At 39.4% G+C, this 26,187-nt stretch overlaps 1 protein-coding gene across 4 annotated transcripts in view; it reads left to right on the forward strand.

Moving 5' to 3' along the window:
• The window catches only part of kcnip4a (potassium voltage-gated channel interacting protein 4a), a 245,788-nt gene extending 220,743 nt beyond the window's left edge, over positions 1 to 25,045 (forward strand). For all 4 annotated transcript variants that reach the window (XM_067400008.1, XM_067400010.1, XM_067400009.1 and 1 more), the window contains 6 exons: positions 15,456 to 15,525; positions 17,541 to 17,611; positions 21,256 to 21,363; positions 21,686 to 21,790; positions 24,580 to 24,642; positions 24,829 to 25,045. In XM_067400008.1, the coding sequence (XP_067256109.1) occupies positions 15,456 to 15,525; positions 17,541 to 17,611; positions 21,256 to 21,363; positions 21,686 to 21,790; positions 24,580 to 24,642; positions 24,829 to 24,876 (465 nt within the window). In that variant the 3' untranslated portion in view covers positions 24,877 to 25,045. The remainder of the gene's footprint in view (positions 1 to 15,455; positions 15,526 to 17,540; positions 17,612 to 21,255; positions 21,364 to 21,685; positions 21,791 to 24,579; positions 24,643 to 24,828) is intronic.
• Positions 25,046 to 26,187: the final 1,142 nt, after the last annotated feature.

Here is a 26,187-nt window from a genome sequence, read left to right on the forward strand (position 1 = left end):
CCAACTGGCTGAGGTGCCTGAGCACTAAGTCCCTGTGTTCGCACAACTGATCCCGAGACTGTGCTAGAATGAGCCAGTCGTCCAGGTAGTTGAGAATGCGAACACCCTGTTCTCTCATGGGAACAAGGGCTCCCTCCACGACTTTCGTGAAGACGCGGGGAGACAGGGCCAGCCCGAAGGGTAAGACTCTGTACTGATATGCTCGACCTTCGAACGCGAATCTCAGGAATGGCCTGTGTCGCGGAAGAATCGAAACATGAAAGTACGCGTCCTTCAGGTCGATCGCTGCAAACCAATCTCGGGGACGGATGCACTCGAAAATGCGTTTCTGCGTAAGCATTCTGAACGGTAGCTTGTGAAGGCTCCGATTCAAAACTCGCAGGTCCAAGATCGGTCGCAGGTCCAACCCGCCGCTTTTCTTGGGTACAATGAAGTAGGGGCTGTAGAACCCTGACCTCAAATCGGCTGGAGGGACCGGCTCTATCGCGTCCTTCGCCAGTAGGACTGCAATCTCCGCACGCAGAACAGGGGCATCGACATCTTTCACTGAAGTGAAGAGGACGCCCCTGAACTTGGGGGGACGCCGGGCGAACTGAATCGCATAGCCGAGCCTGATGGTCCGGAGGAGCCAGCGAGACGGACTGGGGAGCGCTAGCCAGGCTCCCAGAGACCGCACCAGCGGCACCAAGGGGACCACCGGCGTACCCGCCGCGGGGCAGCGAGGTGGAACGCAGGGACGCGGCCCGGGAGGCTCTCTGTGTGAGGCGGCCCGAAGCGGGGTCACAGTGTGCTGTGCAACACTTACCTGCCTCCACGGGTGGACAGAGGGAGCAGTCGAGGATTTGCTTACCTGCTGCTCGCTGCTGTCCGCTGGCGACAGAAGAGGTGGATGAGAGTGGTGAGGTTCTAGCCCTCCCACTGCTCTCCGAGCCCTCTTCGGACCCGGAGATAAAGGAAACTGCACTTTTCTTGAAAATTTGGGTACCGCTGGCCGTTGAGCCAGCGGCGGAACAAAAGGAAACAACAAAAGATTCTCCACCCGGCCCTCCTCCGGGGGAAGGAGTGGTGCATTCACCACCTCCTGAAGAGCAGTCCCCTCCATCTCCGGGTCGCCCGTCCTAGGGCCGCTTGGACTTGGCCTTGCCACCCTTCTTCTTGGGGGGTGGCTGGACGGGCTGGGCGCCCCGCCCGCGACCGGCTCCACGGCGCCGCTTGGATGGAGGCTGCTGCTGCTGGGGCGCGGGAGCGGGGGCGGCTGCAGGGGGGCGCCCTCGGCGACGGGTAGTCTGAGGTGCCGCCGGCGGTGGAGGTGCAGCAGCTGACCGCCTCGGCAGGATGTGACTGATGGCCTCAGACTGCCTTTGTACAGCCGAGAACTGTTGGGCAAAGTTCTCGACCGCGTCGCCGAAAAGGCCGGTCTGGGACACGGGGGAATTAAGAAACCTGACCTTGTCGGTATCCCTCATGTCCGCAAGACACAGCCAGAGATGGCGTTCCTGGACCACCATAGTGGACATCGCACGACCCACTGACCGCGCCGTAACCTTCGTCGCTCGAAGCGCGAGGTCCGTCGCGGCACGAAGTTCCTGGAGAACTTGTGGATCATGACCACCCTCGTGCAGGTCCCTCAGTGCCTTGGCCTGATGGACCTGCAACAACGCCATAGCGTGTAAGGCAGAGGCAGCTTCCCCACAGGCCTGATAAGCCTTGCCGGTAAGATCCGACGAGTACTTACAGGCCCGGGAAGGGAGAGACGGCTCCCCCCGCCAGGTGGAGTTAGGGCACAGTTGCATAGCAACGGCCCGTTCCACAGGGGGTATGCGCGTGTAACCCTTCGCTGCCCCGCCATCAAGGGTGGTGAGGGAGGAGGACCCACCGACACGGTTTCGGGCAGTAAAAGGTGCCGTCCACGTGCCCGTGAGCTCTTCATGCACCTCCGGGAAGAAGGGCACTGGGGTGGGGGGCTGAGAACCAGCCCTGGCCACCCCGAGATACCAGTCATCCAACCTCGAGGGTTCGGGACACGGTGGAGGATTCCACACGAGCCCGACCCTGTTGGCGGCCCGGGAAAGCATAGCCATCATTTCCGGGTCCGTGTCGGGCACAGTTGTCACCCCCGAAGGAGGCAACTGCGCCGACTCATCCTCCCCAGAAGTATCAGGCTCACCCTCCGATGCAGCGATCGACATCCGGTCGTCTGGGGAGCTCCGAAGGAAACGGATGGTACACACCTCTGGGGTGGTCCACCACGTTCCGAGGGCAGCTCTACTGGCTGCGGAGCGCACGAGGGGGAGGGTTCCTAGGGGGTTGGTTCCCCGAAGGAAGCGCGCTCACCGTTATCCTCAAGTCACCAGCCCCGCCGCTCGCAGCAACCCTCTGAGGAGGATTGGAGCGAGGCGTCGGGACCGGGACTCCACCCCTTTGCAGAAAGTGGAGTCTCGACCGCAACTCCGCGATGGTCATCTTCCCACAATGGGTACATGACTCATCCACAAACGCTGCCTCAGCGCGCCTTAAGCCCAAGCACGCGATACAGCGCTGGTGACCATCCCGAGGCGCCAGGTAACGACCGCATCCAGAAACACACAAGTAGAACGACATCTTTAAAAAGACGCGAACTACTCGTGTTAGCTCTTTCAAGGACTGACTCTTTTAGGTGCTGAAGCACGCAGGGGAATAGCCGCTGCAGCACAGACAGGGAATGTGCAGCCTGTCGTGTGCACTCTCCTTGAAGGCGCTCCTCTTACCAGCTGTAACAACAGCTTTTTAGCGCTCTAGGCGCACCGTTTCACCAGCCGTGAGAACGGCCTTCACGCTGATTACAGCTTTGCTCAATCAAATTAAAGGCAAAAACAAAAACAAAAGGAGAATCGGCCCCGCTGCTGCGCTGTCCGCCTGCACCTCGCAACAAAGAGACGTCTTGAAGAGAGACTCGTTCACCACACTCGCTTTTGGCAGCTGTCTTCATAGAAGGTTTGGCTCCGAAGCGAAAAGCTGAAGATGCAACGCACCTGCTGCTCATTATATACCCGCGCTGCGAGGCGAGCAGCTGATGCATATGATTGCATGCCAATGTGCATTGGCTCGTTTAGTTACACTCGAAGTAGATTGGCCTCTCTAGCGAGATTCCTATTCGAATGGGAACCAGGACTTCCTCCTCAATCAAAAAAAAAAAAAAAAAAAAAATTAGCAATCCAAGACAAGGGAAAAACCAGACAGTTTTGAGGCTGTTTGGGAGAATTTCACCATGTAGATCATGCAAAATAATCTATTCATAGTGGATTTTAATGGTGGTGGTCATACTTTTTTCTTACTAAGTTAATTACACTGTACAAATGATTGGGGCCTAAATTAAACTTGATTATCCTCAAATAAGTAGAAAAAGTCCAAAAATATCCTATCTGCTTAAGTATTTCAGAATCATCTTTCCTCCATTCAGACAGTGTGTTTTTCCAGTCGTATTATCCTGTGACTTCCATGAATTAGTGGTTAACTGAAAACAAAATATGCCAGAGAACCTGTCTCCGATCCTCTGTGTGCAGTCAGTGAATGATCATGGTTCAGTAAGCTGAAAAAATCTTTTAATTACTCTTTGTGTATTTTAACGGTGTTAATGAACCTTGCATTGCTCCTGAAGTTTTGATAATATTGAGAAGACTTTGGCAGTGATGGTTTCTGATGAGAGCGGCGTGTTTCTTAAAAGGTAATTACACGGGGTCTCTCTCACGCTGCGTGCACAAGAGACAGTGGATGACAGCAACACAAAACAATCCCTTTTAATTAACCAGAGCTCACTGTAACAACATAGAACTTTCTCAGACACAGCCTTTTTATGTCAAAGATGTGAAGTGTTGCATTAGACAAAACAACTTACTGTTGGGCTTCTTTCTTGTACCGGAGCCCAAGGTAATTGGTGGTGCAGAGGACACATTTCTGACTATTTTTATTGTTATTTATAAAAATTAAAAAATTCTGGATGCAGAATCGTGGGTAAAACATGCATATCATGACAATGGACAGTAATAATTTCGGTCAATCCCGTCACACCGCACTCAGATCTTCAACATTTTTAAGGAAATTTGTGTCAATATTTACTCATCCTTATGTTTTCCAGAGCAATGCAATAGGAGATATCAAAACGTTAATCTGCTCTTTTCCATTAAAGAAAATGTGTGATATTCATGGTGATCACTAGTTCAATTGTTCAGTTAAAATAAAAAATAAAATAAAAATGAGATGGCCAATCAAATCAAAGAATTAACTTTTCACAGAAGCCAAACATGACCCTTCAGTTTTAATGGTGAAAGAGTGTATGTAACTCTTACTATAAACTGTTTCACAATAAAAAATATTATTGACAGTAACATCCAGTAATGCAAGCTACTCGATATTTTGTCATTCAAAATATAGTCTATAAATTGCATAAAGTAATTCATGAATTCATAACTAAATGTGGCAAAAACAAAAACATTAACAGACCAGTTTTAAACATATTAGGTATACGATTGTGTAAATGTGATTATATTTTAAAAGGGAACTATTATGCCCATTTTTACAAGATGTAATTTAAGTCTCAGGCGTCCCCAGAATGTGTCTGTGAAGTTTCAACTTAAAATACCTCACACAGATGGATTTCCCAATAACGTTGTCTCTTAGCTCACTACAAAATATCTAAAGGTATACCTTAACTGAAGATATACCTTTTTTTAGACATGCTCCCTGAGCTATACCTTATTTAACCTTATTTGAATTGGTTGATATCGATGGCTCGAGAATCGATAATTCACATGTATTCTCTCTTTATAAAAGAATCACTTCAGAAGTAGAAATTGCATTTATCAGGACTCATGGGATCTTATAAAAATAATCTAAATTGCAATCTAAATCTTTATTGTAATTTATCTATATTTTGAGGGCTCTATATTCTAGCTGAGCCCCCAGCATGAGTTTAAGGCGACCGTTATTTGGAGACACATCATGAAGCTTACAGATATGTAGGTATCGCGTTTATATCGTTTTTCCTTTTTTTATTCAAAATATTCACAAACTTGTAAACTATATCATGAATTTTATTATATATTCTGATTGTAAAATTTGTGGAAGTGAATGTGTATTGTCACGCAATGAGTTGGCACTGCAATTCAGAGCTGTCGGATTTACAAATTTTTCCCCGAAATGATGTATGTAGCCAGTGAACTGGGAGAAGAATCGAGTAAACTTTATTGTTTCATACACAATGTGTATCTGATATGAATAAAACACTTCATCAAATTATATAATTGAAAGGGTTAGGCCTATTATTGCAGCTTTCGTAGACATCAGTGTATGGAATTAGATTTTTAACAAACTATAAATGTCTTTTTTATATAGCCTAGTACTTCATTCGAATGTGTATTTATATGTCTGAAACCTAAAATAAACCTGATGTGGTTAAAAACACTGAATTGTTGTGATATGACAAGTGTTGAGCGGATCTGTCTCTAGCTCAGCACCAAAGCACATTTGAATTTAGCAGTGAATCTTTGCATTTTATTATTTGCCATTTATCCTAATTGAACACTGGGTGTATTACAACTTCAGAATTATATTCGTATAGACTGTCAATAGTGATAAGGGTGGTCCAGACCAACCTTACGAATGAATGGCTTACAGAAGGTATACTTAACTAAGAGCGTTTCGGGATGCACATATTAACGTCAAGGTACAGCTTAAGGTATAATTTAAGAGCGACGTAGAGTTAAGAAGGTTTCGGGAAATCCAGCCCAGATCATGTATAAATCCATGTTGTAAATATCCATTTCTGACTTCAGTCAAGAACATTTTTCATGCATGTGTCTTTAAATGCAAATAAGCTGCTGAGCCCCGCCCCCTCTCTACGATCACAGTTCCTGCCTCAATTGGATTCTCTGCCAAATATTAACAAGACATCAACTTGGTTTTGATTATCATCTATATCACGATCACTCTCACGGATAACATAATTCTTCTTTCATTAAAGTTTATTATTTCTACGCGTTTTAAAGCTATATCGGTAACACTTTTCAATACGGTTCATTTGTTAAACATTAGTTAATGGATTAACTAACATGAACTAACAATGAGCAATACATTTGTTACTGTATTTACTAATGTTCGTTAGTGTTAATGAGAATACAGTTGTTCATTCTTTGTTCATGTTAGTTCACAGTGCATTAACTAATCTTTTAATAATGTATTAGTAAATGTTGAAATTAACATTAACAAAGATTAATAAATGCTGTATAAGTGCAGTTCATTATTAGTTCATGTTAACTAATGTAGTTAACTAATGTTAACTAATGAAACCTATATCAGTTTAAAGAAACATTACAGAAATCGTATGTGAATATTACAAACCCGATTCCAAAAAAGTTGGGAAAATTTCAATATTTTATTCAGAATACAACATAGATGACATATCAAATGTTTAAACTGCGAAAATGTATCAGTTTAAGGGGAAAATAAGTTGATTTTAAATTTCAAGGCATCAACACATCTCAAAAAAGTTTGGACAAGGCCATGTTTACTACTGTGTGGCATCCCCTCTTCTTTTTCTAACAGTCTGCAAACGTCTGGGGACTGAGGAGACAAGTTGCTCAAGTTTAGGAATAGGAATGTTGTCCCATTCTTGTCTAATACAGGCTTCTAGTTGCGTCTGGATGGGAGCATATGTTGTTCTAGAACTTGGATATACCTTTCAGCATTAATGGTGCCTTTCCCATGCCACATGCACTCATGCAACCCCAGACCATCAGAGATGCAGGCTTCTGAACTGAGCGCTGATAACAACTTGGGTTGTCCTTGTCCTCTTTAGTCCAGATGACATGGCATCCCAGTTTTCCAAAAAGAACTTCAAATTTTGATTCGTCTGACCACAGAACAGTTTTCCACTTTGCCACAGTCCATTTTAAATGAGCCTTGGCCCAGAGAAAACGCCTGCGCTTCTGGATCATGTTTAGATATGGCTTCTATTTTGACCTATAGAGTTTTAGCCAGCAACGGCGAATGGCACGGTGGATTGTGTTCACCGACAGTGTTTTCTGGAAGAATTCCTGAGCCTATGTTGTGATTTCCATTACAGTAGCATTCCTGTATGTGATGCAGTGCCGTCTAAGAGCCCGAAGATCAAAGGCATCCAGTATGGTTTTCCGGCCTTGACCCTTACGCACAGAGATTGTTCCAGATTCTCTGAATCTTTGGATGATATTATGCACTGTAGATGATGATAACTTCAAACTCTTTGCAATTTTTCTCTGAGAAACTCCTTTCTGATATTGCTCCACTATTTTTCGCCACAGCATTGGGGGAATTGGTGATCCTCTGCCCATCTTGACTTCTGAGAGACACTGCCACTCTGAGAGGCTCTTTTTATACCCAATCATGTTGCCAAATGACCTAATAAGTTGCAAATTGGTCCTCCAGCTGTTCCTTATATGTACATTTAACTTTTCCGGCCTCTTATTGCTACCTGTCCCAACTTTTTGGGAATGTGTAATCCAAAATGAGCCAATATTTGGCATGACATTTCAAAATGTCTCACTTTCAACATTTGATGTTATCTATATTCTATTGTGAATAAAATATAAGTTTATGAGATTTGTAAATTATTGCATTCCTTTTTTATTCACAATTTGTACAGTGTCCCAACTTTTTTGGAATTGGGTTTGTAGATCTGTAGTGCATCCCTTCAAAAATAAAACGATTCCACTGCGTTCAGCGGCTCAGATGTCAGTAAATGAAGACTGTTATATTCACTCTCACATCCAACAACAAAACATATCAATTACTTATCAGACATTGTTGTCCTTACAGCTGGTCTAGCACGGAGAAAATGGTGGACAGCGTACAAATTGCTGAGGGCGGAAACTATGGTAATAAAGGACTGTCAGTCAGCGGTCGTGGGCGGGGCCTGTGGCTAATGTGATGTCACGTTAGCACCATGGCTGAAAACAGGTCTTTGGGAGACACTGCTTATGATTTATGGTGATTAAAAAAAAGGAGTGGGTGGATTTTTAGGGTGGTTGTGTACACACACTGCCAACACACATTTATGTCCAAACACCATGCAAAAGTGGATTTTGCATATTAGGTCCCTTTTAAAGTGCCCCTCTTATGCTATTTTAAAGGTTCCTAATTTTGTTTTGGAGGTCTTCTACAATATACATGCATCCAAGGTCAAAAAACTCTTTAATTTTCTCATAATATACACTGCATATCTCCACATTACTCAGAGTATGAAAACGGTTAGTTTGAAGATTCAGTCTCTTTAAACCCCTCCTTTCCTTGAGCCTACTCTGCTCTGATTGGTCAGCTGGCCCAGTCTGTTGTGACTGGTTACAGCGCATGTTGGAAACAAAACTTTTATTTAGGGGTGTTCGATTCCAGGTTTTTCGAGAAGCGTCTCTCTGTAGCCTGCGGTGGACATCCAACCCGGCCAAGTGTGACGTCAGAAGTCAGTCCAATGCCACCCTGCAGCCAATTCTTAAGGTTAGATTGGTCATGTCAATCACAGTACTGATTGCCTACACCAAAAACTGATCCCTAATGTCAGGGAAACCCAGAGGCGAAAGAGTGCAATGAACACAGTTTTAATAGTCCTTAAATAATAGAAACGTAGGCAGTCTGCCAAGTGCAGAGACACACACACACTCGCAGCTGGTCTCAAACACAAACAGTCTTTAAAAGCAATGAAGGGGAGCCGCAGAGCCGTCTCAGGCCAGGGTATCTTCAGGCTGGAGATGGGAAAACCCATGGCCGGCAGATGGAGTGACCAGGCAGAGGGAACCGAAGATACAGATGGTGAGATCCGGAGAAGGCATCTGTGACTGGGACTGGGACTAAGGCTGAGGCACACACAATGTAACAGGTCAGAAAGGTTTCTTCAGACAGCGAGGAGCAAACACCAGCATGGGAAAGCAATGATCCGACACTGAAGCGTGGCTAGCAGGAGAGCAAAGAAGGGGAAACAATCAGAGAAGAAACGCAACAGGTGCGTGAACAATCAGCGTGAACGCTGAGAAGAAATGAGCTGCAGGTGAAAATAACTAAAAGAAACGATAGGAAGAAAGGAGAAAATAAGGAGCAATTAAACCTGGTTCATGACACCTAAATCTACCCGTCACTGTAGCCAATGAAATTACCTGCAGGACGGGAAGTGGTTTGGGGGAAATTTTTGTGCTTCAGCATTAACTTTGAGCACTTGAACACTTAAGGATCACACCTAATTCTTGTCATTTATTTCTTATATTCGTCTTTTTATGACAGACTGCACTGAAACCCACCTAAAACCTACCCTTACGCCTAAAAATCCAACAAACCAACATACAACAAATCAGTTTTCCAGGGTGCCCCGGGGATGGGCAGAAACCACAGATATATACACATATCTGGAGTCACGAGGTGATGTATTGGGCACGGCATGGCTTCTGACTTCACACTTGGATGTGGGCAGAGTTGGATGTCCACCGCAGGCTGCAGCAAGCCCTACTTGGGTTTTTCTGACTTGATTCTGACTCCCGTCTCCCACCGCAGGAGTCGATGGAATGTCGACAACATGAACCAGACTTTTGCAGTCTCAGCAACAACTACAGTGTTTGAGGGTGGGACAAAGAGGACATTGTTCACATGCAGCCAATTAAGACCATAGGCTGACATTATGCAAATTTGTTATATTGTCACATGAGTATGTAACAGGAAGTGAGACTGGAATTTCAGCATCCATTCTTTCTTTTAGGAGACAATGGGTGCATCCGAAATTGCTACTTATACTACTTACTAGGGGAAAAACAGTATGTGACAAAAGAAGTATGTTTAAATTCACAGTACTCATAAAAGAATATACAAAAAGTATCCGGATGATCTACTGGTTCCGGCGAGATTCTGAAGCGTGCATGCGATGGACACTTTACTATCCCATGAGGCCACGGGAGAGGATTTGTGAATGGCAGTTGAGCAACGTAATTGATGCTGGTAGGTCACATGACAATGACAGCATGGGAACTGTAGTATGTCTGAATTACATTTGTATTACACAGATTCATACTATATAGAATGTACTGTGTTAGTGGCCGTGATGTAATTACTTATTCAAAACAAATACCTACTCGAGAGTATGCGATTTCGGACATAGCCAATAACTTTATTTATCATGCACTTTGATCTTTTAAACTTTCCAGACCTTTTACTGTACATTCACCAACAGCGATATTACACTGTACATGAAAGGTAATATCTGAAAAAGCATAATGGGGCACGTTAAAATTAAAAATAAAATTTTATTTGCAAATAGTTCAAATTGATTGCTTTACCTTGTAGTAAAATGGCACTTATCTTGTCTTTTAGAAAGAAACTGAAAATAAGTTTTGTGTGATAGTATTAGTCTGGGATACATGAAGATGATAGAAAGATGAAGTTTGTGTTCCAAATGTAAGTCCTAAGGGAAGATGGGGATGAACTGAATGTGTTAAGAGGCATCAACTGAGTCCGATTTGTTCCAGAAAATATAACTACAGATTTTTGTAGGTCCTAAACACTTATTTTAAGAGCACTCAGCAGAGATTACATGGGTTCAACACTGTACTCGGATGAAATGCACAAAGGGACAGAGGAAGTTCATCACGAGGTCAAGCTTTCAAGATGGCTTCATACTGTATATTAAAGATATGCTGTGTACGATGTTTTATATACAGTAAATCCATTTAAGCATGACTGAATCCTTTTAACCAGGCCAGCAGATTCAAACTGTTTTCTGAAAGTGTAACAGACAGTTGTACAATCTCTTTTGTTGAAGAATGATCAAAGAACAAATCCATCCTGTACTGTGCTTGTATCAAAAACTGCACGATTTTCCCAGCTCAGCACACACCACCTCTCATTCCTCCTCCTCTAGTTGCTTAATACACAGTAAAGGGAATACTGTAATGAGGTTTCATATCTCAGAGCTCTGAATGCTCTAGGCTGGTTTCTGATGATTTGATTTTCATGTCATTTTATTGCTGAGAGTTTTGACATGTACTGTTACATGTGCCCACTTTATAAACTTCAAATAGTTTGCCCTGCAGATGGACTCTTCATTATGTCAGCTTCACACATTGTCTTCCATTGTGAAGTACTTAAAGAGATAGTTCACCCTAAAATGAAAATCAAGTCATCATTTACTAACCCTCATGTTGTTTTAATGCCATATGCCCTTCTTTCTTTTATGGGCCACAAAAGGAGATTTTAAAAAAAGCGTGTTCCACTCACGCTCGTCCATATAATGCCAGTGAATAGCGACCAGCATCAAGCTTTTTTTTAAAAAAAGATGCAGAAGTATTACAGAATGATCCCATGCAACACATGTCATATATTCCAAGTGTTTGGGGGGTATATGATTTTAACAAAATTCTTAAACTTGGCCGTTGGTCCTCTCTGCCCAGCAGTTCACTCGCCCGGAAAAAGCACACAAGCTGCGAGAAATTGAGATGAACAAAAATGTACATGAAATACAATGCCTAGAAATCCCCCCAAAAAAGTATCTGTGTATTTTCTCACAGCTTGTTTGCTTTTTGAATGTGTTCAGTGCACAGAACACCAACGGCCAAGGTCAAGAATTTTGTTAAATAATACATTAAAGGGATAGTTCCTCAAAAAATGAAAATTTGATGTTTATCTGCTTACCCCCAGGGCATCCAAGATGTAGGTGATTTTGTTTCTTCAGTAGAACACAAATGATGATTTTTAACTCCAACCGTTGCAGTCTGTCAGTCGTATAATGCGTGTCAATGGGAACAAAATCTATGAGAGTAAAAAAACATGCACAGACAAATCCAAATTAAACCCTGTAGCTTGTGACGACACATTGATGTCCTAAGACATGAAACGATCAGTTTGTGCGAGAAACTGAACAGTATTTATATCACTTTTTACCTCTAATACACTACTATGTCCAACCTTGAGTGCGCGCAAGGCATCCGGTGCGTGAGGTTTTTAAATTTTTAAAGGGATAGTTTAAATTTCGATTTGTTTTTCACCAACCCCCTAGAACACTTGAAATATATGTCATATGGGATCATTCTGTGAAACTTTAGCATTTTTTTTAAAAAAGCTTGATGCTGGTCGCAATTCATCGCATAATTCTTTTTGTGGTCCATAAAAGAAAGAATGATGTAATTATGACATTTAAACAACACCAAAGTGAGTAAATGATGATAATTTTTGAAGATTTTCTTTTAAAGGATTGGTTTACCACAATGTACTTATATGTTCATATGTACACATCCTGAAAAGTGAAGGCAAAACATTTTCATCTGGTGGTTGCCTGCATTATAGGTCATAAGCTCCACCCTCTCCATGTAATCAATTAGGACCTGAGCCAAACTAAAAAAAATACTATTCAAATCATTTTTCCAAAGATCGTTTCTGTCCTTTTAAATAGTTATCGCATTAATGTATACATGTTCAAGTGTTTATTTTTCAAATAAGTTTGGTTTTAGTTAATTATTTGATGTTGTAAAAACGGGGTGTAAGGTCATGGTTGACCGCTGTGTTTGTGTTTGAGTCTGCAGGAGCGGGAGTGTGGGCGGGACAAAAGACAGAAACGTTTTGTATAGTGAATACACATTTTTCTAGTCATGCTCAACTCTATTTCAGCTGATAAAATTGTTCTTCATAAATGCAATCCCTATAAATATACAAACTCAAATGAAGTGGATGATTCAGATTATTTAGTCACTTGTCGTCATTGAAAATAACTGAAATCTCTCTTGGATTAAGGACATCTAATGTTCTGCAATTACCTTGCTAGAAATAGTTACACTTTTTAGCACATTTCATAATTGCTGCAATTGCCAAATCATTTGTGATAAAGCAACAGCAATCATCTTGAAAAACTATAATCTAATCTAATTCCTGGGGTCCAAATAACACTGTTCCAACCATTTTAAAATCAGATAGTGCCTTTGGATTAGTCATTTGTAAAGATCCTTCAAATGACATATACAGAATCATGTGTTTATCACTGCAGGAGTGCAGTATTGACAGAATGCTTCAATTTTGCCATTTATGGAACAACAAAATATGTTTCTAAAGGACAAAATACAGAGAACACAAGTTAAAGGCATAAAACAGCCGATGATGCTCAAAATAAGCACAAACGGACATACACATCAGATTTGACTTTATTTTGCACTATGGGTATGGGATGTTTTTTCTCCATCATATGAATGCACAGACTGTCAGCAAAAATGACACCTCTATTACTCACTTTAAATTGCAACAGGCAGGATGAATACATTCCCTCAAAATGAATATTATAGCTACTTTGCTGCTATTTTTCTTTGCTACTTTACTCATCTGTTTCTCTTTATAAAGCTAAATGTTATATAGATGTCAGAATCCAGCATTGTGCTTTCCATAAACTAGTTAAAAAAACATTAGAGTTCTCCGTTCTTTTGGTACAAACATTTGAATTGAAACAATACATCTAACACTTTAAATTAAAAATCAGTGGCATCTTCCTCGAGACAAAGACATTAGCTCCTTTTATAATGCTTTTATGTCTGTCGTCAAGGGACATGTATTGTTAAAGTTATTTCAGTTTGTTTTAGCTGGTTTATCATATCAAATGAAGCATACAAGTAATGCTGTAACTGGCTAATAAAGGTTTGCTTGTCACTTGTTTATGACATATGAATAACAACGCTAATGTAAATCTGTTACAGCAGCTGCAATCTTGAAAAAATAAAATACATTATTCACTGTAAAACACAATAAGTTCAGAATTCTCAAAACATTTGAGGAAACTTATTACCTCAAAACATTTAAGTAAACTAACTGATTTTTTTTAATTGTGGCTGAGTCAAGATCAAGTTCAGCTTACTACAATGAAATTTTGAGTTCACGCAACTTTTTTTATATTAAAGGGATAGTTCACCCAAAACTGAAAATTTGATGTTTATCTGTTTACCCCCAGTGCATCCAAGATGTAGGTGACATTTTTTCTTCAGGCGATCACAAATGATGATTTTTAACTGCAACCGCTGCCCTCTGTCATTCAAATAATTGCAGTAGATGGGAACTTCATCTATAAGAGTGAATAAACCTTGCTTAGACAAATCCAAATGAAACCCTGCGGCTCGTGACGACACATTAATGTCCTAAGACACGAAACGATCGGTTTGTGTGAGAAACCGAACAGTATTTATATCATTTTTTACCTCTAATACACCACTATGTCCAACTCCGTTCAGCTTCCGGTGAGTGAGGTCAGATCGCGCTCTGACAACGGTGATGTCTCGCGCTCATTGAAGTATATGGGCGAGACATCACTTCCGTCATCACAACGCGTTTTTTGACCTCACTAGCAGGAAGCTGAACGGAGTTGGACATAGTGGTGTATTAGAGGTAAAAATTATATAAATACTTTTCGGTTTCTCTCACAAACCAATCGTTTCGTGTCTTAGGACATTGTGTCGTCACGAGCCGCAGGGTTTCATTTGGATTTGTCTAAGCAAGGTTTATTCACTCTTATAGATGAAGTTCCCATCTACTGCAATTATTTGAATGACAGACGGCAGCGGTTGCAGTTAAAAATCATCATTTGTGATCAACTGAAGAAAAAATGTCACCTACATCTTGGATGCACTGGGGGTAAGCAGATAAACATCAAATTTTCATTTTTGGGTGAACTATCCCTTTAAGTACAATGAACTTTCATTATTATTTGAGTAAAACAAACTCATTTCATTCAATAAATTTAACTGTTCAGTTTCACAGTGTTAGTTTAAACAAACATCTTGGATAACAGCCATCACAATTCCCTTAATAAGAATAATAAAGACACTACATTGCTGATGTTCTGAAGCACCAGCCATCCTAATGTTCAATGCATTCTCAGGCTTGAAAAGATCATTTCTGAATAGCCGTTCATAAATGAGTTACTTTACTAAAAACATGTGAGACCGTTTCATCAGACAAGCGTGACAGCTTAAACTATTGGTTGGTCATCTTGAGGATGTTGATATTTTCAGAGCAGCATTTTCAATGCAAGTCATGAACTAAAATCAAATGCAGACTTCGATGTTGAATGCTACACAAATCATACGAGGTTTATTGTTATCTAGTTATACTACAGTGTGGAAAAATGTCAAGACTGACAAGCACCTGCAATCTCTCTAAGCTCATTTATTCGAAATGAAGGAGAGTCATAATATGACATTATGTTCAATGCAGCAAATGCACTTCTAGCACAATGTGTTTGCCTGATGCTTCACATTTTCATTTATGATGCATATCAGACTGCATCACAATGGCAAGAATGGACAATGGATAATGTGTTTATTACTTAGGAATGATGTAATTTCTTATTTGGATATGTATGCGCATAATGGTTCTCTTGCTGAAATCACTCCACAATCTCAATAAGACTGTCATGGAAATGCCTGCATCTGTGTTTGCAGGAATGCCCCAGTGGTGTGGTCAATGAAGACACATTTAAGGAAATCTACGCTCAGTTCTTTCCACAGGGAGGTGAGTGTGTTTAAACTCATATATTCTCTAGTGTTATTTCCTTTACAGTTATACCACTTATAGTGTGATTTTTAATACAACTTGATCTGACATTTTTTAATATTTTGTTGGTGTACCCTGGTGGACTCTCAAAAATATTAGGTGTAGGATTTACTTTGAAACAATTTTCTCTTAAAAATTGCTGTAGTATTGCTGCAAGTAAGGCATTGAGTTAAAAAACAATAATCTTTGTTTTATTTACAATGCTGAAAAAAATCAATTTTCACATTGTACTCAGGTTGGTTCTGCCTTATTAAATAACCTTTTGGACTTAATTAAGCCAGTTAATTTAAAACTTACCATTTAAGGTTACCTGGCAAAAAAATATTATAACTTTATTTACTGTAACCCAGACTCATTGGAAAAATGTGCCTGTGGTGACATTTCAGAAAAATTATACTGCGTTGCTTCTTGCAAGTTTTGCCACACTTTTAAAGTGAAATGTCCAGTAAGTGACACTTAAAGTGCATAATATAATATAATATAATATAATATAATATAATATAATATAATATAATATAATATAATATAATATAATATAATATAAGGGCTGTCAATAGATTTTTTTAAAAATCGTGATTAATCGTGTACCCTTAATCGCAATTAATCGTACACTTATCATGAAATTAAGCATACACCATTTATCTTGTTTAACACATCCATTTTGCCATCATTGCCTATATCCAGCAAAGTAAACCATCAGATTGAAGTGTGGTTTTCACAAAACTGTATTTTTCAGCTTTTTTCAAGGTAAATTTACACAGCACAATCTCCAGAGTTAAATCAACTCTACTCAGAGTACATATGGTCCCTGTATAAATAGTGTTAAAATAACACTGAAGCAGAGTTAAAGTTAATGAGATAATTAAACAATTAATTAATTGATGATCGTGCATTAGTGATGAACAACTGCTGTTAACAAGCAGAATCACTGAAGAAAAGAGAAACACAAGAACTGACTTCAGTCACAGCCTTATTAATTGCTTATCAGCCTTATTAATTATCTCATTAACTTTAACTCTGCTTCAGTGTTACTTTAACACTATTTAGAGAGGGACCATACAGCTCTTGAAAAAAATTAAGAGACCACTCCAAGATCAGAAATCAATGTTAAGTAATCTCTTAATTTTTTCCAGAGCTGTATGTACTCTGAGCAGAGTTGATTTAACTCTGGGGATTTTACTCTGTAGATGTCTTTCCAAAAAAGGACACCAAATGATATGATTTCATATAACTCATACATTTATGTAGGCTACACCAAAGCACCCATAAAAAAAAAAAAAAACCAGCAAAAAAAAAAAAAGTTTCAGAATTCACAGTGTATAGTATGTGCAACAGCAAAAAGCTTGTTTAGATTTTAGACAAGTCAAGTTGCGATACTGAACAGGACCACATGGAGATGCCAAAAAAAAACAAAAAAAAAAACAACTGCCTTGACCTGCATATATACTAAAGGTTCTTTGCCTGCACGTTGTGCATTATAATCATTTAATGCACAGCTAGCCGCGAATAAGCTCTTACACAATATAATATATTGTTTCGTTATTGGTATTGTAAGGTAAATTATGTTCCTTATATCTTCAATCTTACATCAAATCTCCTCGTCATTTCAGGAGTCCACCACACACATCACTGATCTGAATGGAAGTTTCTCAGTGGAATTGGCTGTTGTAGTGATTCTCTTCTCTTTTGAGTCACATGATTTGTACCACTGTGCAGTCAAAGGAGTAGTTTTATAATTATGGGTTTGAGCTTCTCTACATCATTTGTCAGGGTTTGTGACAAACCTCTCTCACGTGGCCTTACTCATTCCCAGCCCATTCACATACACACACTATTTGTATTATTTATAGCATAATGGATCATAGCTTGTGCAAGCTTATGCATCCCCTTGGTTGTTGAACAGAACAAGCTGTGCAATGAGTTAATGACATTGCAGTGGCTGAAGCTGAGCAGTTTCCCGTTTTATTTTTCAGATGCATCAACGTATGCACATTTTCTGTTCAATGCATTCGACACCGATCACAATGGCTCTGTCAGTTTTGAGGTAAGTAATAATACTAATGGAGCATTCTGCCTGAATCTCTCTGCAATGCATGACATTAATAGTACTCTATAATACTGCATTTACACTGAATTGCAGTTTCATATTAGGACACACACAAACACACACATGCATATATATATTTTTTTTTAATCTTGAGGGGTGGAAATTAGCTTCCATAAAAGATGATTACAAATGGTGAAAAACTTAAAAGGAATTATTCCCAGATCTGGATTCAAACAACCATGAGATCTTATTACAAAAATTACAACAAATTAAATCTGTCTATTAAATCTTTGGCAAGTAGCTACGATCACAGTGAACATTGAGATCTGCGTTTACACTGCTGCTGATCCAAGGAGAGCAGTTGTCATGTATAGGAATACAACAGTTTCACAAACTCTTTAACCACACAATATTGTTATGTCTGTGTTACAATAATTCAAATGATCACAGAAGTACTGGGATAAAAGTTCGTAGTTCAGATATAAACACTGATGTCTATGATAGCAAAATAGTGTGAATCATCTTTTGAAAGTAACTTGATGCCTCAAATAAAGATTGTATCAATTACATCTCTACACCAGTACACTGTTAGCCCGGATAAGTTGAATTTACTGGTTGCCCTAAAAAAATTAAGTAATGATTAAGTAATGTGAACTTAAAAATTCAAGTTCATTTAGCTTAAAATGTTTTGTAATATTAATTACTTTGTAGTTATTACACATAGTATATTTAAGTTCAATGTACTAAGCAAGTTAATTTATAGCAACTTCTATTTTACTACAAAATTAAGAAAAAAAAGCAAATAAAAGGTACATTCATTCAATTTTATGTTTTATTTTTTATTTCAATTCCAAATACAACAACATTTCATGTCCTGAAAACATTTCCTTATAAAACGTAAAAAACTAGTTTTAACAAATCAGCTTATTGTTAAGCACATAAATAGTCTATCTCAGAATCACAACAAATTGCATCAAAACTATATGGTTTGTTCACACTCCTGAGTTCACAATAGTGGCAGTATTCCATTTTAGGTGCCAGCTCACATTTTCCTAGGTTGAGCATTACCTGCTGAATAAAATATAAAGTATTTTTCATACAGTTAGGGTAGTCCAGTTGCGGGGCATAAATCAGTCAGAAAAAAGGACACAGAAGTCCTGAGGTTGGTCGGTTCATCCATCACCAAACATCCTTCCAAGACGATCTTCACTCATGATGGTTTTAGCTGAGCACTTTATAGATCAACACAGAGGATTCTCACTGAAGTTTGCCTGTATGAGTCCTTGTCAGCTGCAACCTAGTAGAGGAAGACAAAGATTGACAAAGACATTATCATATAATAATCCATCAGATAATGGTATTGTCAAATACTCCATGCATCAATACATACCTGGTTTACTGCAGAAAGACCTGGCCATTGAAGTACCATAAGGCTGATGTCAGGCTCGTCGTTGACAACTTTTCTGTGAGGAGCATACATTAAAGTTAAAGTCTTGATTATGGCACTTGATTTTATGGTTTACATGTAATTGTGCACTGTGTAGTATGCAGATTCATAAAATAATCAGCCAAAGAACAGGTCTCAGTAAACCCACATGACACACAGCTGATATGGAGTTTTTGGTGAAGGCTGTATAAGTGTACATATTGTGCATAACGTGTGATATAAATGTACATGTATATGTTCCAGATAAACAAGGAAATTGTTCTGTTCTTGTATAACTTCATTGTTTGAGCCTATAATATTTAAATAGCTGAGCTTTCTTTTCACAGTTATGAGGCAATACTTACACTTCTAATCCAAAGCATCTCTTCTTGACCTGCAACACAAAACAAGATAGTCTGTTGTTAAGAAAGCTATGAACCTACATAAAACAGTATATCAATCTGTTTTTGTTTTCAACTCGTTAATTAACTTTAACTTAATCTTTCAATCAATAGCCGTGTCGAAATAAAACACGGTCGTTAAATTATTGCACTCACCATTTTCGCGCTTCATTCTCTCTCCTCTGCTGGAAGCGCGGGTGCGGGCGCGGTCGCGGTGTTCGCCGACAGCCAGAGGTTCAAACAAAGTTTACGCGCCCAACAACAGCTCCTCGTGTGAAAAAGAAACAAACGACAAAATAACGCGCGTCGAACTCGCCGATCAGGGGTTCATGCACGGTGATCCACCGCACGCGAGAAAGAACACTAGCTGACCAGAGAAAACAGTTCCGTTGTTTAAACTTAAACAAATGATTTTCACTGCTCACAAACAGTCTCTCGGGGGGAAACGATAAAAAGGCAAATGTTTGGAAAAAATGTCTGTAGAACTTGCCAAAACAAATGTTCCAACTTCTCATCAACAGCTCCTTGAATTCACACACACCACGACAAAATGGCCTCATTACCTGCCGTAAACCAATGTGTAAGAGGCGTGGTCAGGAAAAAAACTTAATAATTTAAGTGCATTTAACTTAAATTTATTAACACATTCAAATTACATCGACAATTTAGTAGAATATATTTATATTTTATAAGTAATGCAATCAAACTTAAATATTTTAAGTATATTGTAATTATATAGTTTAAGTAAATATAAAATCCGGGCTAAGTGTAGATGGTGACAAGTAAATGTTAAAAAATGTATGTCGTTGAATCATTCATTTAAGAGATTCGTTCTAAAACACTGATTCATCCAGTAATGAAAGAAGTGAAAAGAAGTCTTTATGAGCGAGTCATTGAATCATTCATACAACCATTTTTTAAATAATTCAAATTAATTAATTTTACTGCAGCAATTAACATTTTGTCAGAACCTCTAGTAAATTACATGTTATTTTTGATTAGTTGTATATTCAGAATCGTAAGAGAATCGTGATCTCTATTTTAAACAAACAAAAAAATGTTATTCTCAGTTGATCGAGAATCGTGCAGCTCTACCAAACCTAGCACCTAATACTCTTTCGCCTATTTAAGCTAAAAATCCTGAAAAGCAAAACTTCAGTGGCATGTTGTGCAGCAATAAACACAATTGGAGCTATTACAGAAATAAATGATTTGTCTGAGTTGACCGCTGCTGCATCAGTGTCTATACTGACAACATATTGTACAATTTGTTTCTTACTGAGACATTAGGAAACATTTTAACCACCAGTGAACCTTCAATTTGCACATAATAAGGATTTCATTCTTTGGCTACAAACAAACATGGCTGGTTCCCAGCGATACAGTAATTAAACTAAATGAGAATAACCTCATATTGTTTTTAATAACAACGCTTGGATTGTCCTTTAGCCATTTAGCTCCCACTAAGGTTTATTTTGCCATTTCTAGTAATTAAAAATCTCAAGTGCTCATGTGAAAAGTTCAGCCTGAAAGAATTCTTCTCATCATTTGGAGAAAAATGCTTATGTGGTTATTAAAGATATTTATTTCCATCACATAAGAGAAATGTGAACTCAAACCAACATTATGTACTTTGAACAAGCAAGATCCATAATACAACCATTAAAATACCATGAGGTATAATGTCATCTTGTGAAATGAAGCAGTTTGTTAGCAGAATAATCATGAATCATGTTCTAGCTGTAAATTACACATTTATGTTGTTATGCATGTTTCTTCTGACTGATTTCTCTATGTCTTTCATTTCATCACAGGATTTTGTGATGGGTCTTTCCATTCTCTTACGAGGCACCGTTCAAGAGAAGCTTAACTGGGCATTTAACCTGTACGATATTAATAAAGATGGATATATAACAAAAGAGGTAATACATGAGGAAAATCAATAACACTTTACAAAAAGGGTCATGAATTAACATGAATTCATTTGACAGATGACATGAACTAACAATGAACAGCAGTTATTATTCTATTTTAGTGTTACTTTCTACATAAACATTTAACATTAGTCAATATGCCGAAATGCACCATACATTATTAAATCACTTTTTTCTAGATTAATAAATGTTGTAATATGTGTAAAAAAAAAAATAAGGTTGAAAATTGAAATAAAGATTGTTGGATTTGAATTTGATTATGTAGAAACACCTAAAAACAACATGCCTGTCTATTGTTTGGGATTCACAGGAAATGTTAGATATCATAAAGTCCATCTATGACATGATGGGGAAATGCACATATCCCACACTTAAAGAGGAAACTCCCCGACAACATGTGGAGATATTTTTCCAGGTGAGATTGTTTTTTTGTTTGTTTGTTTTTTTTGTTTTTTTTAGTATATATTGATTGTTTTTCAAATAGAAAACAATTTAAATTAGGTGTCTATATTTATATATATATATATATATATATATATACACACACACTGGTCACTTTATTAGGTACACTTGTTCATTTCAACACAAATATCTAATCAGCCAATCACATGGCAGCAACTCAGTGCATTTAGACATGGTCAAGACAATCTGCTGAAGTTCAAATATAGCATCAGAATGGGAAGAAATGTGATTTCCACCCCTGACCCGTCAAGGCATGGACTCCACTAGACCCCTGAAGGTGTGCTGTGGTATCTGACACCAAGATGTTTGCAGCAGATCCTTTAAGTCCTGTAAGTTGTAAGGTGGAGCCTCCATTGATCAGACTTGCTCAGCACATCCCACAGATGCTCGATTGGATCTGGAGGCCAAGTCAACACCTCAAACTGTTGTTGTGCTCCTCAAACCATTCCTGAACCATGTTTGCTTTGTGGCAGGAGCATTATCCTGCTGAAAGAGGCCACAGCCACCAGGGAATTCTGTTTCCATGAAAGGGTGTACATGGTCTGTAACAATACTTAGGTAGGTGGTACATGTCAAAGTAACATCCACATGGATGGCAGGACCCAAGGTTTCCCAGCAGAACATTGCCCAAAGCATCACACTGCCTCCACCGGCTTGCCTTCTTCCCATAGTGCATCCTGGTGCCATGTGTTCCCCAGGTAAGCGACTCACACGCACCCGGCCATCTACGTGATGTAAAAGAAAACGTGATTCATGAGACCAGGCCACCTTCTTCCATTGCTCCATGGTCCAGTTCTGATGCTCACGTACCCACCTTTGGGCTTTCGGCGGTGGACAGGGGTCAGCATGGGCACCCTGACTGGTCTGTGGCTATGCAGCTCCATATGAAACAAACTGCAATGCACTGTGTATTCTGACACCTTTCCATTGGAACCAGCATTAACTTTTTGCAATTTTTAGCAATTTGAGCGACAGTAGCTCGTCTGTTGGATCGGACCACACGGTCCAGCCTTCACTCCCCACGTGCATCAATGAGTCTTGGCCACCCATGACCCTGTAGTCGGTACACCACTGTTTCTTCTTTGGACCACTTTTGATAGATACTGACCACTGTGGGGAACACCCCACAAGAGCTGCAGTTTTGGAGATGCTCTTTCACAATTTAGCCCTTGTCAAACTCGCTCAAATCCTTACGCTTGCCCATTTTTTCTGCTTCTAATACATCGACTTTGAGGACAAAATGTTCATTTGCTGCCTAATATATCCCACCCACTAACGGATGCCGTGATGAAGAGATAATCAGTGTCGTTCACTTCACCTGTCAGTGGTCATAATGTTTTGCCTGATCAGTGTAAGTGACTTTGAACATGGCATGGTTGTTAGTGCCAGATGGGCTGGTCTGAGTATTTCAGAAACTGCTGATCTACAAGGAATTTCACGCACATTCATCTTTAGGGTGTACAGAGAATGGTCTAAAAAAGGAGAAAATATCCAGTGAGCGTCAGTTCTGTGGGTGAAAATGCCTATTTGATGTCACAGGAGAATGACCAGGGCTGCGTTTCCCAAAAGCATCGTAAGCTTAAGTTGATCGTAGCTCCATTGAAACCAATGGAGCTACGATCAACTTAGGCCTACGATGCTTTTGGGAAACGCTACCCAGACTGGTTCAAGCTGATAGAAAGGCAACAGTAACTCAAATAACCACTCATTACAACTGAAGTCTGCAAAAGAGCATCTCTGAACAAACAACATGCCCAACCTTGAAGCAGATGGACTACAGCAGCAGAAGACACACCGAGTGCCACTCCTGTCAGATAAGAACCGGAAACTGAGGCTACAATTCACACGGGCTCACCAAAATTGGACAACAGAAGATTGGAAAAAGGTTGTCAGTCTGATGAGTTTCGATTTCTGCTGCGACATTCAAATAGTAGGGTCAGAATTTGGTGTAAATAACATGGATCCTTCCTGCCTTGTATCAGTGGTTCAGGCTGTAATGGTGTAGGATATTTTCATGCCACACTTTGGGCCCCTTAGCCCCATTGATCATGGTTTAATGGCACAGCCTACCTGAATATTGTTACTGACCATGTCCATCCCTTTATGACCAGAGTGTACCACCATATGATGGCTACTTCCAGCAGCAAATCATATCAACCTGGTTTCTTGAACCTGACGATGAGTTCACTTTACTCAAATTGCCTCCACATTCACCAGATCTCAATCCAATAGAGCACTTTGCGGAGATTTGCATCAAATCTGCAGCATCAATCTCCGAGGAATGTTTCCAGCACCTTGTTGAATCTCTGCCATGAAGGCAAAGGGGTCCAACCCGGTACTAGCGAGGTGTACCTAATAAAGTGGTTGGTGATAATTGTTACTGTAGGAACAACGCTCTTATTGTGTTGTATTGCAATGGGTAGGTTTTAGGGTGGGTCAAAACATAGTATTTACACAATAAGTGATTTGTATCAAATGATTCATTTAAATGTCAGTACAGTTAAAGACACGTAATATAAAAGATTGAAAAGGAGGACTTCACCTCAGTATTTACTGGATAGGACATTGGTAAAGCAAGTACATTGCCAGAATGTTCATGTCTTGTTATTTATTACTGTAATCTTGCATATCTAATTTCTGTTATCAGAGAGATTGTCTAGATGTCATTCTAAGCAAGAAAAATGTCTATGAGCAACCTCAAATGAACACACTGACCTTGTGACCCTTTTTGTGTCTTGACAGAAAATGGACAAAAACAGGGATGGAGTGGTCACTATAGATGAATTTATAGACTGCTGTCAAAATGTAAGCCTATTTTTGGTAATAATGTGATGTTCTGCATGAATGTTTTTCTTGAAAACATATACAATAGGTTTTTCTTGAGTAAAGAGAAAAGCTCCTTACATAATGTTTATTGAGCCTGCAGCAGAGTGTCGTCCTGAGGATCATCCATTATTAAAGTGTTAACTTGTGTCTGTTTGCTCCCTACAGGATGAGAACATCATGAGATCAATGCAGCTTTTTGAGAACGTCATTTAACATCTGAATGGACTCTATTGGCGGGCCAGCTCATATAACCACCTTTATACTCCACAAACGCAGAAGTACTCAATGAGACACGTCTGATTACTAGCAGTGATTTACCCATAAACCAAATTTAACAGCATTTTTAATATCAAAGAAAAATTATTTTTTACATTTTTGTCATATCCTTTTCCTGTAAAAAATAATAATAATAGACCTTTATTTAAAGTACAGCAATTTATGGAAGCTTGTTTCCACCACAGAATAAAAAAATAAAAAAAGTAATTGTGACTTTGTCTCACAAATCTGACTTTTTTTCTCAGAATAGAGATATAAACTTGCAATACAGTGCAACAGTGCCCTTCCCATTTTACAGCAGCGCTGGTTCCGGAAGTATTTTTTCCATTCATTTCTTCCATAGGGATTTCAGAAAAGTCTTTGATATAAGCCATGAACCAAGCCAACCAGCTATGAGGTGTATCATGACATTACAAATTATGATTTGAAGCAAAAAATGTATTTGAATATGAGACAAAAACAACTTAATGGCTTTAGTAAGGGAAAGAACTACAATTGTTACACTGTTTATTGCAAAATATGCATCTATCTATCTCTCTCTCTCTCTCATATATATATATATAAGTATTTTCAGAGGCCAACTCAAGTCATATGCAGTGTTTCATGAGAGTGGGTGGAGCTAAAGAGCTCTTTTGGTGCATTTTTGCTTGTTTCGACTGGTAGAATTTTTCTGCACAGCATCATGGGTAATGCAGTTTTTCACCATGAATTACTGTTAACCACTTATTTTCAAACTAAGTTGAAAAAATGCAGGCTGGCAGTTTCAACAGAAGCAAATACTATCGATTAACAACCTCATAGCTCACAGTAGGTCTGCCTGTAAAGGTTTCCCTATGGGGAAAATGAATGGAGTTACTTCTGGAACCCAGCTGTTGCACTCTATTATGAATAATAAAGTCAGAATTGTGAGATATAAACCTGCAATTGCATATTAAAACATCCGAATTTCAAGATATAAACTCACAATTGCTAGAAAAAAAAAGTCGCAATAACCTTTTTTATTTTGTATTCCCCTCACTTCCATTCAATATAATTACATAAGTACATAAATCAGCTTTTTTTCGGCAAATTTCTGAGAACTGAAAGTACTAGAAGCCATTTTACATCTAGATGTGCATTTCATACATTTGCCCATTGACCATTTCATACATGCATTCATAAATTGCAGCAATTTACCAAGAATATTTGACAGGCAATTTACAAAGATTGCTCACTGACTAAACCAGTTGGCCCTCATGGTTTAATACT

Source organism: Chanodichthys erythropterus, chromosome 11 (genome assembly GCF_024489055.1).
Source record: "Chanodichthys erythropterus isolate Z2021 chromosome 11, ASM2448905v1, whole genome shotgun sequence".
Classification (NCBI taxonomy): domain Eukaryota; kingdom Metazoa; phylum Chordata; class Actinopteri; order Cypriniformes; family Xenocyprididae; genus Chanodichthys; species Chanodichthys erythropterus.